At 44.9% G+C, this 16296-nt stretch overlaps 1 protein-coding gene across 11 annotated transcripts in view; it reads left to right on the plus strand.

Annotated features, from left to right (window-relative positions):
• Positions 1–16296, plus strand: part of LOC106991387 (ATP-binding cassette sub-family C member 4-like) — a 589015-nt gene that overhangs the window by 388536 nt on the left and 184183 nt on the right. For 10 of the 11 annotated variants that reach the window (XR_009595284.1, XM_042254994.1, XM_060394635.1 and 7 more), the window contains exons 1-3: positions 2486–2989; positions 10718–10828; positions 11368–11488. The exons of the other annotated variant lie outside the window; for it this stretch is intronic. Coding sequence is in view for 9 of the 10 variants with exons in the window: in XM_042254994.1 (XP_042110928.1) it covers positions 2916–2989; positions 10718–10828; positions 11368–11488 (306 nt within the window). In the remaining variant the exon portion in view is untranslated. Of the gene's footprint in view, positions 1–2485; positions 2990–10717; positions 10829–11367; positions 11489–16296 lie in introns of those variants that run through there. 11 annotated transcript variants of the gene reach the window in all.

Genomic DNA, 16296 nt, shown 5'->3' on the forward strand with positions numbered 1-16296 from the left:
TTCTAAACATCATATTAGTTTATTCAGAAAATAATGCCAAGAAGTTTTTAAAAAAAGTCTTAGTTTAAAAAAATACACCAGAAACTGAAGGGACTGAGTGATTTGACAGTTTGGAGATGACAACTATGGTCCTGAGATAGTTGGAACTGGAGAGAACATTCTGGGGAATTTGTGACAAGGGAAGTCACCAGACTCCCAACTTCAGCAAACAATTTCTTTATCTTTGAAGAAGAACTAGTAGCTGAACATTTATAGGGATGGAAAATGTAGAGAATTTCAAAGACAACTGGAAATTAGGTGAGGAGTGATTATTTAGATTGTAGATTGCATTATCTTAGAAAAAGTTAACACCAGAAAGATGGGTAATTGAAAACTGACAATTTTCAGCTCTGTCTTCCTTTTTTCAATAGAAAATTTCAAACATGCATTAAAGTTAAGAAAATAAAATCAAGAAAATAGTATAATAAACAACCATCATGCCCATTAATAGAAAATAATCAACACATTGCCACTGTTACATGTTTGAGTTATAAAAAATGTTTGAATACATTAAGGATTTCTTTAAAATTGATTTCTCCTCCAGATTTATTGAGGTATAATTGACAATCAGAAATTGTATATATTTAGATGTACAACTTGATGACATACATATACACTGAAATGCTCATCATACTAAGCCAATTAATGTATCTATCGCTTCACATCTTAATCATTTAGATTTTTTTTTTCTCTTTTATGTTGAGAACCCCTAAGCTCTACTCTCAGCAAATGAACAGGACACAGTACAGAATCGTCAATTGTAGACACGTTGCCATGTCCTAGTTCTGCAGGACATATTCATCTTGCATAACTGAAGCTAAAAGTCATCATTAATAACACCATTTTAGCCAAGGTGCATGGGAAATTATCAAAGAATAATGAGGTGATCTTGTTATAAGCCCCGCAAACTTTGATCTTTCTTCATTTAGAATGAAAGGGAAGAAAAGCGGCTGAGCTGGTAAGACATCTACACAAATAACTTAGCACTTATGAGTGAGGTCCCAAGATTTTGTTCTCAGTCCTACAGTCATTGGTTCATTCAGATGGCATATTCTTGGTACTTTTCACACACTGACCATCCATGACAATCATGCTGGTCTTGGACTTGAATCCATGACCATCCAAGACAGTCATGCTGGTCTTGGACTTGAATCCAAATCAAGATTCATCATTTATTGATTTGAAGGCCCTGGAGAAGTGTTGTCCTTGAACCTCATTTTTCTCATCTGTAAAATAGAGATAACACCTCCTTGAATAGGGCATTGTTTGAGTTAAAAATGAAGTAAGTTCCCCACAAATGTGGATAACCCGTATCCTGCAACATATGCCACTGTTACTCTGCTAGGCAGGCCCTGAGCTCATGATGAAAGATATCATAAGGCAATCTCTCTGTCCCAAATTCTCCTTGTAGGAGGGCAGCAAAAAGCTCACAGGAGTCCCCCCACAATGTAACCTGTGAGACGCAAGACATCTCACATGTTGTGGAGATCTCCAATGACTGCATGAATTCATCTTTTGAAATCATTTGAACTTTTCCAATCTTCTGTTTCATTTCTCTAAGTCCTGCAGTTCTATAACCATAATCTGTGCTAAACCCTGTTGTTGGCCTTCATCAAATATTTGGTGCCTGGTTTGTATTGGCCAAACCAAGGTCTTGTGCCCAATGTGCACTGAGGTGAAACAAACTGAAAAGTTGGGAATTCTGAGCAAAGAAAGGTTTATTGCAAGGGTCAAACAAGGAGTACAGGATGTTTGTTCATGCTCAGAAGGCTGGAACTCCCCAGTGGATTTCCGGGGGGCTGAGGGGGAGGAGGGGATTTTTAAAGGCAAGCTGAGGGAGAGAGTCCAGGGTACTTGATTAGCTCATGCACTATTCTGCTTGATGTGGGGGAGCAAGGTGATGTAACAGGGGTTATCATCATATATCCTTAGGTTCCAGTTTATCCTGGTCATCATGCAGTTAACTTCTTCCACCTGGTGGACTTTTTAGCATCTACAAAACAACTCAGGAATGTGCACCAGATCCTGTTGTAAAGATTCTGTGATTGCTGTATGTCTAATCTATTGATGAAGTGTTTTTGTTGTTACATGTTCATATTCTTTCAATCATCCTTGAGCCAACCTCTTGTGACTCAGAGGAGGCCTGGGAGACTGAAGCTTTTCTACAAACAAGAGCCAGGCCAAGGGCATGCGGTGGGGGTAGGGTCTATCCCAGGAAGGCCCCACAGGGTCCTGCTCCATTCCAGTTGGAGACCTTCCCACAGCGCCCTTGTTTGATCCTGATGAGGGCAGCGTGCCCAGAAGGTGGGCTGCTGTCTCCTGCCAGCTTTCTCAGGGTTTCTTCTGCAGAGCATGGGCAGCCGCTGAGGAGCAGAGGTGGGTGGGGCCTGAGCCTCCCGCTCCACCTTCTGGGTGAGTTCCTGGACTCAGAGCAGGAACTTCCACTGAGTTTGCAGCCAGGGGCTCTCCTGGGAGCCTGGCTGGTTGTGCCCTGCAGTCAGCCTTCCTGCCTGCCTTTATCAAAGAGCTGATAACTTTGCCTCCCACCTGCGTGGGGCTTCTGGAAGTGTCTACCTGGGTGTCCCTTGGTCCTGCAGCCCCACACGTGGCACGCTGCCTCCATCCTATGCCTGTGACAGCAGCTGCACAGAGTGGGTGCCTCAAAGGTGGACTCTGGAGGCTTCTCAGCCCTGGGAGGTGAGCCTTGGCGCACAAAGGGCGCTCCACTCTCGGGAGCAGGTGTTCTCAGGATCCAGCCCAGTGGACCTGCGGGGCGGCCAGTCTCCAGTATCCCCGCCGGTTCCTCCAGGAGCAGCAGGAGCCCCACCGCCTCCTGAGCAGGGCGACCCCGGTCTGTGTCTGCCTTGGCCTGCAAGATGCTGCCTGTGTCCCCGGAGGTGAAGACCAACCCGTTGCAGAAGGCAAACTTCTTCTCGCGCCTGTTTGTCTGGTGAGCACCCCATCTAAGCTGTGACAATTCATGCAAGCACATGCCTGACACTGGTGGCTTCTGTTGGGGACCAAGGGACAAGGAGAGGGTGCGCTCGGGACTGGTGGCAGTAGGGGTGGGAAGAGGACCCAGGGACCTGGTGTCCACCTTATCCAGCTGCCTCAGAACAGCTCAGCAATTCACGATCAGTTCTGAAAGAAGCTGCAACTTTCACCCCAAGGAAGCAGCTTATGAACAACTTTCTTTATCTAATCAGTGACCTGCCCCTTTACCATCTTCCAATAATGTCCCCACCTTTCCCTATATTCCTTAGGTGAACATCTGAGTTCCAGCTGCCTGGGCTCCCTCTCTCACCCTGTATATGGCCATGTCTTTCTTTCTCTCCCTGCTTCCCTCCCTGTGTGGTTGACTGTTTGTCCTGGTACCTAGTCGAGGCCAATTTCATGTGAGTACAAAACACAATTGTTTTTTTATGAAGTGAATGTGAACACCATTCTGGAACACCTTTTGCTTTTTCCTGGGACACACAGCCAGGAGCAGAGTGTCTGTTTGACCACAGCCCCTTTCCCTATTGTAAATATATCCACTTCCACCTTTGAGGACCAAACCCTGGGGATGGGGTCTGTGAAACCTGTGGGTTCTTATCCAGATCTCTAGCTGAGAGAAGCAGTACATGGTCTTGATGTAGATGGTTCTGCCCAGGAGTCCTATACTCCTGAAACCACTGAAGGATCCCTGATCTGGGAGGAAACACACAGATGAAAAATGCTGCAGAGTGCTAAAACTCTTAAATTAAGTCTTCATCTAATAGCTGGGACTACAGAAAGGCAGGCCTGAAACTTTGGACTTTAATCACACTTGGGTGATTACTAGATCTTTTTTTTCTCAGCTCTAACCCATTCATCTTTCCCACAAATTCTGATACTTCTTTTATGGGACAGCCTAGGGGATCCCCAGGGGGATGGCAGCTCCTATGCTTGTTTTGATGGTGGTATAGTCAGTGTATGTGGCTACATCTCTTGGCTATTTGATGTCCCTTAAGGAAAGAGGGTCCTAGAAGAAGGAATATGTGTGTGATTACCATAAATAATGGTCTTCCCTGGTGGCTCAGATGATAAAGCGTCTGTCTACAATGCAGGAGACCCGGGTTCGATCCCTGGGTCGGGAAGATCCCCTGGAGAAGGAAATGGCAATCCACTCCAGTACTATTGCCTGGAAAATCCCGTGGAGAGAGGAGCCTGGTAGGCTACAGTCCATGGGGTCGCAGAGAGTCGGACACGACTGAGCGACTTCACTTTCACTTTCACCATAAATAATGGCAAAATAGATAAATGTCTCTTTAATTTCAGGTAGGGCAAGAAACTCTCAAAGCACATTCTGTTTGTTGATTTTGAAAATGTATGTGCATTGCCTATGTTCTCCTCTAGGAGTTTTATAGTTTCTGATCTTACATTTAGATCTTTAATCCATTTTGAGTTTATTTTTGTGTGCGGTGTTAGAAAGTGATCTAGTTTCATTCTTTTACAAGTGGTTGACCAGTTTTCCCAGCACCACTTGTTAAAGAGATTGTCTTTACTCCATTGTATATTCTTGCCTCCTTTGTCAAAGATAAGGTGTCCATATGTGTGTGGATTTATCTCTGGGCTTTCTATTTTGTTCCATTGATCTATATGTCTGTCTTTGTGCCAGTACCATACTGTCTTGATGACTGTGGCTTTGTAGTAGAGCCTGAAGTCAGGCAAGTTGATTCCTCCAGTTCCATTCTTCTTTCTCAAGATTGCTTTGGCTATTCGAGGTTTTTGTATTTCCATACAAATCTTGAAATTATTTGTTCTAGTTCTGTGAAAAATGTGCCTGGTAGCTTGATAGGGATTGCATTGAATTTGTAAATTGCTTTGGGTAGTATACTCATTTTCACTATATTGATTCTTCCAATCCATGAACATGGTATATTTCTCCATCTATTAGTGTCCTCTTTGATTTCTTTCATCAGTGTTTTATAGTTTTCTATATATAGGTCTTTAGTTTCTTTAGGTAGATATATTCCTAAGTATTTTATTCTTTTCGTTGCAATGGTGAATGGAATTGTTTCCTTAATTTCTTTTTCTACTTTCTCATTATTCGTGTATAGGAATGCAAGGGATTTCTGTGTGTTGATTTTATATCCTGCAACTTTACTATATTCATTGATTAGCTCTAGTAATTTTCTGGTGGAGTCTTTAGGGTTTTCCATGTAGAGGATCATGTCATCTGCAAACAGTGAGAGTTTTACTTCTTCTTTTCCAATTTGGATTCCTTTTATTTCTTTTTCTGCTCTGATTGCTGTGGCCAAAACTTCCAGAACTATGTTGAATAGTAGCGGTGAAAGTGGGCACCCTTGTCTTGTTCCTGACTTTTAGGGGAAATGCTTTCAATTTTTCACCATTGAGGATAATGTTTGCTGTGGGTTTGTCATAGATAGCTTTTATTATGTTGAGATATGTTCCTTCTATTCCTGCTTTCTGGAGAGTTTTTATCATAAATGGATGTTGAATTTTGTCAAAGGCCTTCTCTGCATCTATTGAGATAATCATATGGTTTTTATTTTTCAATTTGTTAATGTGGTGAATTACATTGATTGATTTGCGGATATTGAAGAATCCTTGCATCCCTGGGATAAAGCCCACTTGGTCATGGTGTATGATCTTTTTAATGTGTTGTTGGATTCTGATTGCTAGAATTTTGTTGAGGATTTTTGCATCTATGTTCATCAGAGATATTGGCCTGTAGTTTTCTTTTTTTGTGACATCTTTGTCAGGTTTTGGTATTAGGGTGATGGTGGCCTCATAGAATGAGTTTGAGGAGAACATAGGCAAAACACTCTCAGACATAAATCACAGCAGGATCCTCTATGATCCACCTCCCAGAATTCTGGAAATCAAAGCAAAAATAAACAAATGGGATCTAATTAAAATTAAAAGCTTCTGCACAACAAAGGAAAATATAAGCAAGGTGAAAAGACAGCCTTCTGAATGGGAGAAAATAATAGCAAATGAAGCAACTGACAAACAACTAATCTCAAAAATATACAAGCAACTTCTGCAGCTCAACTCCAGAAAAATAAACGACCCAATCAAAAAATGGGCCAAAGAACTAAATAGACATTTCTCCAAAGAAGACATACGGATGGCTAACAAACACATGAAAAGATGCTCAACATCACTCATTATTAGAGAAATGCAAATCAAAACCACAATGAGGTACCACTTCACACCAGTCAGAATGGCTGCGATCCAAAAATCTGCAAGCAATAAATGCTGGAGAGGGTGTGGAGAAAAGGGAACCCTCCTACACTGCTGGTGGGAATGCAAACTAGTACAGCCACTATGGAGAACAGTGTGGAGATTCCTTAAAAAATTGCAAATAGAACTACCTTATGACCCAGCAATCCCACTGCTGGGCATACACACCGAGGAAACCAGAATGGAAAGAGACACATGTACCCCAATGTTCATTGCAGCACTGTTTATAATAGCCAGGACATGGAAACAACCTAGATGTCCATCAGCAGATGAATGGATAAGAAAGCTGTGGTACATATACACAATGGAGTATTACTCAGCCATTAAAAAGAATTCATTTGAATCAGTTCTGATGAGATGGATGAAACTGGAGCCGATTATACAGAGTGAAGTAAGCCAGAAAGAAAAACACCAATACAGTATACTAACACATATATATGGAATTTAGGAAGATGGCAATGACGACCCTGTATGCAAGACAGGGAAAGAGACACAGATGTGTATAACGGACTTTTGGACTCAGAGGGAGAGGGAGAGGGTGGGATGATTTGGGAGAATGACATTCTAACATGTATACTATCATGTGAATTGAATCGCCAGTCTATGTCTGATGCAGGATGCAGAATGCTTGGGGCTGGTGCATGGGGATGACCCAGAAAGATGTTATGGGGAGGGAGGTGGGAGGGGGGTTCATGTTTGGGAATGCATGTAAGAATTAAAGATTTTAAAATTTAAAAAATAAAAAACTAAAAAAAAAAAAAAAAAAAAGAAAATGTATGTGCATAGAAATCGAAGGTGGAGACTTTGATTTTGGATGGCACCCATTTCCAGTTTTCCTGCTGGAGAGGAAGGAGCCTCTTATTTCACACTAGGAGACACTGAAGCACAGAGGTTGAGTGAGTTGCCGACCATCACACAGCTAGTAAGCAGTGGGATCTTCTCAAGCCAGGCAGTCTGATTCCAGTGTCTATGTTTCTTGTGTATGTAACTGCTGTGCTTGTCATAGAATTGGTTGCCTGGACTTGTTCCAGGGCCCTAGCCCAGGCTGAGACCCCTTATCATGATGGGGAGGTTCTTTCTCCACTCGGATTCCCACAACAAATAAGTAAACTGATGGTGAGACTGGTAGAGCACAAGCTTTGCTCAGCGATCAAAGAGTGAGAAGCGGAGACTCAGTTTGCAAATGAACCTCTCAGCCCACTTTGGCTTAGACACTGTGTATCTAGCAGGGTTGAAGCCAATGGAAGGAAATCCTATTAACAGAGGGAGGAATATTCATGGCTTATGCAAGAGCGGGGTGTGATTTGGACCTGAAATTCAGAAAACACTCCTTTTCAGTCCTTGTATGAGCTCTCACTTTGTCATCATAACCATTGTCAACTGTAATGGTCCTAGTGGGTTCATTTAGCATGCTACTATATTACAGTGAATGCGTAATGATGCTCTGTGTCTATTGGAGGTTAGGTCTTCTGCCATTTGGGTCCTGGCTAGTTCTAATTGGTTCTTATTTTTCTCTTTCCTTTTATGATTGAGTCTGAAAGTCAGATAAGAGCAACTGGTTTCCATTTGAGAAAGGGGCAGGGATATAATTCTAGGGCAACAGCCTTTCCTTTTTACTGCTCCTCTTTCCTGATAGACTCTGAAAGGGCAAATGTTGGTCTTCTGAAACACTTCCTGCTGAGCATGGGCATTGCCATATGCTAGGTTAGAGGGGCAGAATTTCTCCTGATTCACCAAAAATGAATCTGCTTGTCACCAAGCTAGAGTCCCAGTTTCTCATAGCCCTGGGTAAAGACCATCTGCAGCTTCATTATCTCAGTTCTCCAAGAGATAAAACTAATGAGACAATTGAGGAATCATGGACCAAAGAGCAAGAGAAGGAGAGTAACTGGAAGGGCTCTAAGAATGGCCTTAGAAGCTCAGGGAATCTGGGGATCTTTCTTTTGAAACTGTCACAGATTTTTCAGTCAGGCCATTCTTGTTCTGAGCGTTTAGCCAAGTGGCCTCTTTAAAAAAATAATAATAATTATTGGAGTATAGTTGATTTACAATGTTGTGTTAGTTTCAGGAGTACAGCAAAGTAAATCAATTATACATATACCCACTTTTAAAAAAATATTATTTTCTTTAAAAAAGAAAAAAGATAAAGGCTATTGCAGAGTATTGAGTAGAGTTCCCTCTGTTATACAGCAGGTTCTTATTAGTTATCTATTTTATATATGCTTCCTTGGTGGCTCAGATGATAAGGAATCCGGCTACAAAGCAGGAGACCTGGGTTAGATCCCTGGGCTGGGAAGAATCCCTGAAGAAGGAGATGGCAACCCACTTTGATATTCCTGCCTGGAGAATCCCATGGACAGAGGAGCTTAGTGGGCAACAGTTCATGGGACCACAAAGAGTCAGACACAAATATAGTAGTTTATATATATCAATTCCAGTCTCCCAATTGTCCCTACTTCCCTGTCTCCTGGTAACGATAAGTTCATTTTCTACATCTGTAACTCTTTCTGTTTGGTAGGTAAGTTCATTTGTACCGTTTTTTAAAGATTCTATGTATAAGTGATACCATATGACATTTGTTTTAGTCTGCAAGCGGCTTTCTCTGGCAGTTGGGATGCACTCTCTTTTATCAGACTGCTTGTATTAACAAAGAAACAATAGAAAATTGTTGCTGGGGCACAGATTCCCCCTTGATCAGCCGGCAGGTAATCAAGAGCTTTGTAGTGGTCAAGTGTCATGTGGGCCAGAGAGTCCAGTAAGATTTTGTCATTCTAAAACTGGTTTCTCTACTTACCCGGGCCAGTCTCTGACTTTTTTTTTTTTTTTTTAATGGTTATGGGATTATAAATCGTTTCTAGTTCTAATCTCATCAGGGATCCTACAAGAGAGACGACTGCTATTACCAGTCCAGCTCCCCTCCTGACTAGATGAATGGCCCCTTTGATTCACAGGTTGTGCGAGTGTAATTAAAATCTGAATGTAACCTTGATCTGGGTGTGAACCACCTATAGCCCAGTGTCCCCTGGTAGAGTTTTCTTGGAGATAGTGATAGCCCAACATGGGTGGCCCTTGCCACAGGGGCCTTGGGGAATAAACATCCCTCAGGGGTGCACACACTGTCTTTGGGTTTTCTTGAGTCACGTTTAGGCTCATGATGGTGCCCTTTCATCCAGGGTAATGGCTGCATAGCCAGACCCCTCTGTGTTTGGTATGATCCTGTTCCCACAGCCGTTAAGTATGGTAACTATCTAGAGTCAGCCATGCCTGGAGGTAGAGGGCTCATAGTGAACAGTTGGTTGAATTCCCAGAAAACAGGGATTTGACTAACACATACGCCTTTGCAGGGGTGTGGTGGCAGTGGGCAACCTTGATGTCCCCGGGCAGAAGCCTGGGCATGGAGGAATTAAACCATAGTTTGGTGATGCTATCAGCTGTTAGTGGAGTTCCCTGAAAGTCTGGCGGGCTATATTTATTCCCCGACTGAGGCTGATGATGACAGATCCAACAGTCAGTAAAATTTCAGCCCTTTTGGATGTTTGAATGTTACTTTTTAAAATAAATTAATCTGCCAGGGAGTAAGAAGAATCAACTGTGCATTTTAGTTGGGAAGGTGTTACTTATCTTTAGAATGACTTCAGGAGGTTGGGGTCAGAATGAGGCTCACATGAGCATTCTGGCTGAGGGGAGGCTGACAGGACTGTAAGGAGGTCAGGAACTGGAGCCTGTTAGACTCAGGGTGTTGTGTCCATAAGATAATTCCCGGTAAAAACTCCTCTGTGTTGACAGCTGATCTAAGGAGATCTTGATCTCAAGGTTGAAACTGCTTTGAATATGACTGGTGCTAAGACACTTCAGTCATATCTGACTCTTTGAGACCCCATGGATTGTAGCACACCAGGATCCCCTGTCCATGGGATTTTCCAGGCATGAATACTGGAGTGGGTTACCATGTCCTTCTCCTGGGGATCTTCCCAACCTAGGGATCAAACCAACATCTCTAACATCTCCTGCGTTAGCAGACACGTTCTTTACCACCAGTGCCACCTAGGTATCCTTGAATCTGATACAGTTCAGAAGATTTAAGTCCTCAGTAATACAGAAACATATCTGCAGCCTTACCCACAATGGCCATGCAGCTCTATTCTGCTTGCCTGAAGCACCGTTACTTTATTTTCATTTCTAGATATGTTTTTCCTTAATAATTAAAGCAGATGTACCATGTATGTTCAGTAGGCCACAAACAGCCTGCTTTTAAGTTATACCATGTATAAGCCAGCATGACTTTCCTATACCTAGAATGTATGTGTGGAAGAACATGTCTACATTCCCCATGTATCTTTATATATTTAAAATGTAGACTTCTATTTTAACAATGTCCATGAATGTAGGTTTCTAATTAGAGATGTGTAATCCGGATATATGTCACTCTCCTTTTCATGTTTAACAGGTGGCTAAACCCCTTGTTTAAAATCGGTCACAAACGGAAATTAGAACCAGATGACATGTACTCGGTGCTTCCAGAAGATCGCTCCCAGCACCTTGGAGAAGAGCTGCAAGGGTGAGCACAGACATCAGGGAGAAGGGGAAGAAGAGTGAGAATTTTCACATGAGGCTAAAGGTTTGGGGATGCTTTGCCTTCCTCTGGGTTCTTCTGAGACTCCTCCCCTGACTCTGCAGGCTCACCCCCTCAGGCTGACCCTGGGCTTAGCCCACTTTGGAGGCTGGGGGAACCCTGGTTCCCTGTGCATCCGTGGATGTGGAGGGAGCCAGCAGCCACGGCCCTGGAGGCCGAGCTCTGTCTCAGAGGTGGGGCCCCTGGAGGAGGGTGTCTGCCCTCTTGAGCTGTTCATGACCTGTGAATCCAGCAAATCTAGGCAGGAACTTGTTTCCACAATCTGGAACTTTTCCCTCAAGGCCTGTTTCTCTGGTGCTTCAGAGTCTGCACCGCTCATCTTTCAGGAGTCTGTGAGCAGGTAGCCGGCATCTATTGCGCGGCCGCAGAGGGCCTGTAGTGCGGGCTCCTCTCCCACTCCGCCCCGCCCCCTTTCCCCTTTGGTGGACACGCTGCTCTTCACTGTGCTCTCTTTCTCATCGCAGGCACTGGGATCAGGAAGTGAAGAGAGCCCAGAAGGACGCACGGGAGCCTTCCTTAACGAAAGCGATCGTAAAGTGTTACTGGAAACCCTATGTAGTTTGGGGAATGTTTACATTTCTGGAGGTAAAAGACTTTTATACTGTGCATTGCTTTTTGCTGTATGTATGTGGACAGCATACATACATGTGTCCTGTCCTGAGGTGGACAGGACAGGTAGGGAGAGAGGCCAGTAGTCTAAGGTCTAAGGATAAACCCTCTAGGAAACATGATAGAGCTCAGAAGTTGTATTTATCTTTACAATGGGTGAGGACTGAACTCCAGGGGTTACTATTTTTCTTTTAACGGTTAAAACAGTATTGTGGAAGGATGGCCTAGAAACGAAAGACATTTTATATTATGTTAGAAAGTTCCTGGTTCTCAGTATAAATACTGACTGATCTTTGACCAAAAGAAGATTCCAGCAGCCTCAGGCAATATGTGCCCTGTGATTTAGAGGAAGATAATTTGGACATGAGCCCAGAATAACATACATTTTTATGGCACTTTGTTATAGTTTAACAAGGTAAAAATTATTATCTTGACCAGGTCACATCTGATAAACGCTTTTCTAAGAAGATAACATCGTCTTTCCTGTTCCAGGGGAACAGAAACCAGGGCCCTGCATCTGGCCTGCAGCTGCCCAGAACTCCTAAGATCACACCTTGCCCCAGGCTGCCCACTTCCCCGTGGGCTGGCACTATGAGCAAAGCCCTTGTGGGGAGGAGCTCCAGTTTCACCGTGAATTCTGTGCACCCTCCATGCTGCTTTCTTTCCCTGGTTGTGGGAGCAGATTCCTGATTGAAGGGGGAGTCCTGATAGCCTGGCATTGGCAGAGGGTGTAGGAGGGAATGTGCAGGGCACATGAGAGGCAGAAAGCTGTGAGGTCAGTGACTCCTGTAACCCTGAAGATCCTGGGTCAAGATCCCCTAGTGAGACAGTTCACCTGGGGACACAGTGCCAGCAGCCCCCTGTTCTGGCTGAGCCTACTGGGGGTCTGCTGCAGACCCCACTGGGTGGCTCGTGCTCTCCGTGGTCCCTTGGTGCTGCCTTAAAGATACGGGCGGCCTGTGAGTATGTGAGGGCAGGAGGGATAGAAGATGCAGTTGCTGAGAAAGGGGTGTTTTAGGTAGAGAAGGTGTGAGCTGTCCTCAGTCCATTGTGTTGGGGTGAGCTGGGTGGGCCAGGTGGTTTAGCGGTGGGCGGCGTGGCTCTTGTGTAAAGCCTGTGCTGGACTGAGGGCACTGTGGGCAGTGGGCAGCTGGGCAGGTGAAGTCCGCCCCGCACAACTGGAGAGACAGAGAATCTGCCAGCTCCCAGGTGACTGGATGGTCTTGGGGGATGGAGTTCTCACTGATGTCAGAAGAGGATTGGCTGTTGTGTCAGAGGGTGGGACAGGTGTGTGGGGCAGGGTGCTGCCTTTGAGAGGACACTGACCACCTAGGTACTGCAGTGCCTTGTGAAAGACGGGGTAGGAGGGCAAGCAGGATCCCGTCAGGCTGCCCCAGCCCTTCTTTGTCCCGTGTGCAGCTGTCCCAGTCATGGAATTTCCACATAGTCACAGTAAGTCTCTGTTTGAAATACCAGGTGGCAAGCTGGTGTGGCCTGTTTGTGCAGGATTTCCTGACCTCACACAGCAGAGCTCTCATGAATTCTGCTTATCAGGAAACCCTGGGGCCTTGGTGTCTGCCTGTGGCTCATGCCAGGTGCCTGGTTGGATGAGTGGCCTCCGGGTTTAATGTTGGATCATATCCTGGAGCAGATCTTTCTCTGCTGTCCCTGGTTCTCTAGTTTCTCTTTGGTACCAGATGCTAAAGAGTCTTAAAGTCAGGAGGGTTCAAAGCAGAGCCCATGTGGCTGGGTTTGAACTGAGCTGCTGGTTTTTCTCGCTGTCCTGGGCTGTTGGCTCCTTGGGTGGGGTCACTAAGCCTTGGATGGATCCCATCCTAATATGAGTCCTGGATCTTGGCTGTGGCAGCTCATGGGAGAAGAAGACATAGAGGGAGAGGCCGCAGGATCTGGGGTTCTTCCTGAGAGGGAATCCTCCCCACTGTGGTGCTGGGAGTGTTGATTTCAAAGTTGTCCAGCCCCAGTAATACTTCCTGCTGGGGATCCAGGAAGGCCAGGCCTGGGGCTGCATAAAGTGGAACTGGAAGAGCCCTGGGCCCTTTCAGGAGGTTGGTCGCTGGGTGGTCATGGCAGAGAAGTGGGGAGTAGAGGATGTAAATTTAGGGGCTCATCTGTGTGGTAGTACTACTAGTACTAGTAGCAGTACTAGTTAGTTAAATAATTGATTTTCTGAAGCAGCCTCCCATGTTGTGATCAATCTATACTGCTTGCTCTTTATATTTTAGGTGGTGGAAGATCTAGACTCAGCCCAGGACTTTCTAAAACACAAACATGTTTCCTTTTAGATCTCCAGCCCTCTTTTAATCCCTCAGATGCACAGAACACCCTGTGGATCCTCCATGATCCCAAGCAGTGTGGTCTTTCCACCTACAGCACGAGCAAGGCATCCCAGGTACTCCTGGCGGCACCAGTGGGAGAAAGCAGGGTGGCGCCAGTCCTGGGTGAGGCTTTTAGGATTTTAGAATTTTGAGATATAAAAACCTCTGTCCTATGAGAAGGGCTTCTCTGATCGATCAGCTGGTAAGGAATCTGCCTGCAATGAGGGAGACCTGAGTTTGATCCTGGGGTTGGGAAGATCCCCTTGACAAGGGAAAGGCTACCCACTCCAGTATTCTGGCCTGGAGAATTCCATGAGCTGTCCTGTGAGAACTGAGGAGTATCTCTACCTCTCAGAGAAACAAGTAGCAGGCTGTGGAGCACTTGCTGGTCACCCCTAATTAGAACAGAACAGCCGGAGAGCTCCCAGCACCCCTGGCCCCTGTGTGCACCTCCACAGGTACTGTGGGTAGAGAGGACAGGTCTCCACCTGCCCAGGGCCCTCAATGTGGAGAGGAGGAGCCTGAAGCCTCTGCCTGGGCCTGAGTCACAGAGACCACCTCCCCAGGGCTTCTCTCTGAGAGGTGAGGTCTCCACCTGCTGGCGTATAAGTGGGGTGACCTCAGAGAGCCAGAGTGGGTTCACCCAGTCCCTTCCCCTGAGAGGGGAGGTGTGGCCAGGAATTATATCCTATTCCCAGGACCCTTTGAAGAGGCCCAGCCTTGTCCGGTCACTTGGCCTTTGTTTGAAGCCACTTTTGCTGATGGTCTCTGGTCCAGGTTGAGGCTGTGGGAAGCACATGTGTGTGTAAATCTTCTCTTTGGAGCTCAGCTGATGGGCAGGAAGTAAACAGAATCCTCTGCATCCCACAGTGGGCTTTGTGCCTTGACTCACGGCTGGTTCCCCAAGAGGTGAGTGGTCTTTGCATTTATTTTCCAACACTTTCTTCCATGTGTCCTTCACTTTGCTGAGGAGTGGCTGCTGGTGGGAAAGATACTGTGGGCTGAGAGCAACCACTGAGGACCACACAGCCGGAGAGGAGGGGCCCTTGAGCCAAGCAGAAGAGGACCTGCCAAGCAGACCTGCTGTGTGTGTCCTGCTGGTTCCTGAGAGCATAGCGTTAGCTATTAGGTGTCAGTAATACCCACAGTGATGACCTTGAGTTATAAATTAGGGTTTTATATCCATTCTCTTTTCGTTTTCGAAGCATACGTAAGTTACTAATGTAAAGTTAAAAGAACTTTTTAAATTTAAGTATGATTGGCTTACAATGTTATATTAGTTTCTGGTATACATCATTAGTGATTTAATATTTTATACTGTACGTGATAAGTTTAGTTACTAACTGTCACCATGCAAAGTTATTCCAATATTATTGAATATATTTCCTATGTTGTATATTTTAATCCTAGGATTTATTTTTTTTTAATTTTATATACTTATTTTTTGTCCCTGATCCCCTTTTACTTATTTTATAATTTGGAGTTTGTACCTCTTAAGTTCTGTCACCTATTTCACTTGCTTCTTCCACCCCTGCCCCCAATCCATTTTCTATATGTAGTCAGGAAAGTGGGAGACTCTTTTTAAAAGATTGCATTCATAATGGTTAAAAACTTTAGAAGTGAAAGTTTAATTACAGTCTAGAAAGTTTGGCTTTACACATGACTTTTCTCAAGAGTTCTTGTTCCTCTGTGATCACCTGTGAGCAACAATGAGTTTTCCAAGCCCTTTGCTAAACTAGCCTCTGCCATTAAGAATAGAATATATCTCTTACCAGTACTTCTAATAATAAGTGTGATGAAAAACCCTTGTTTTTATGGTGGTCTCAGAGCACTCTGAGCTTTTGTAGCTCATTTAGTTGTCCTAGGATTCCTCCGAGGGAAGTAAGGCCAGTATTTTCACAGATAAAGACCTGGAGACCCAGGAGGGCACATGGTGGGCTTGGGGTCACATGACTGGCAGGTGGCCGACCTGGTCCCTGAGGCGCGGTGCTCTGACTGCTAGACCCATGTTCTCTGTGTTCTGTCCTCTCCTCCCACAGCCTCTACTGAGGCTCAGAGGCAAGAGGAGCTGCTTTTCTAGCAACAGCTCTGGCCCCTCTGTCAACTGCTCTCTATAGTGTCCGACCCTCCCCCCCAATAGATTTTTAAGAAAATTTCAAAACTAGAGTAGACTGAAAGGGTAACACAATGTGTCACTCCAGAATAGGGCTCTCTGGCGGGAAGATTGCTGTGAGTTGATTCAGTTTTTGAGAAACAGACACAGGAGAAACCCTGAAGACAGAGTAGAAGCGCCTCTCCTGTGCGGGACATCCACACTGATAAAGGAAACCTCCCCCTGTAAGGATGTCTGCCTCTCTACCAGAAAAAGAAGGATGGCTCTAAATCACAGCAGGATCCTGTTGAAGGACAGTCTTCAAGAAGGATGAAATCTGCATAACACACCCAACC

The sequence above is a fragment of the Ovis aries genome, chromosome 10 (assembly GCF_016772045.2).
Source record: "Ovis aries strain OAR_USU_Benz2616 breed Rambouillet chromosome 10, ARS-UI_Ramb_v3.0, whole genome shotgun sequence".
Taxonomy (NCBI): domain Eukaryota; kingdom Metazoa; phylum Chordata; class Mammalia; order Artiodactyla; family Bovidae; genus Ovis; species Ovis aries.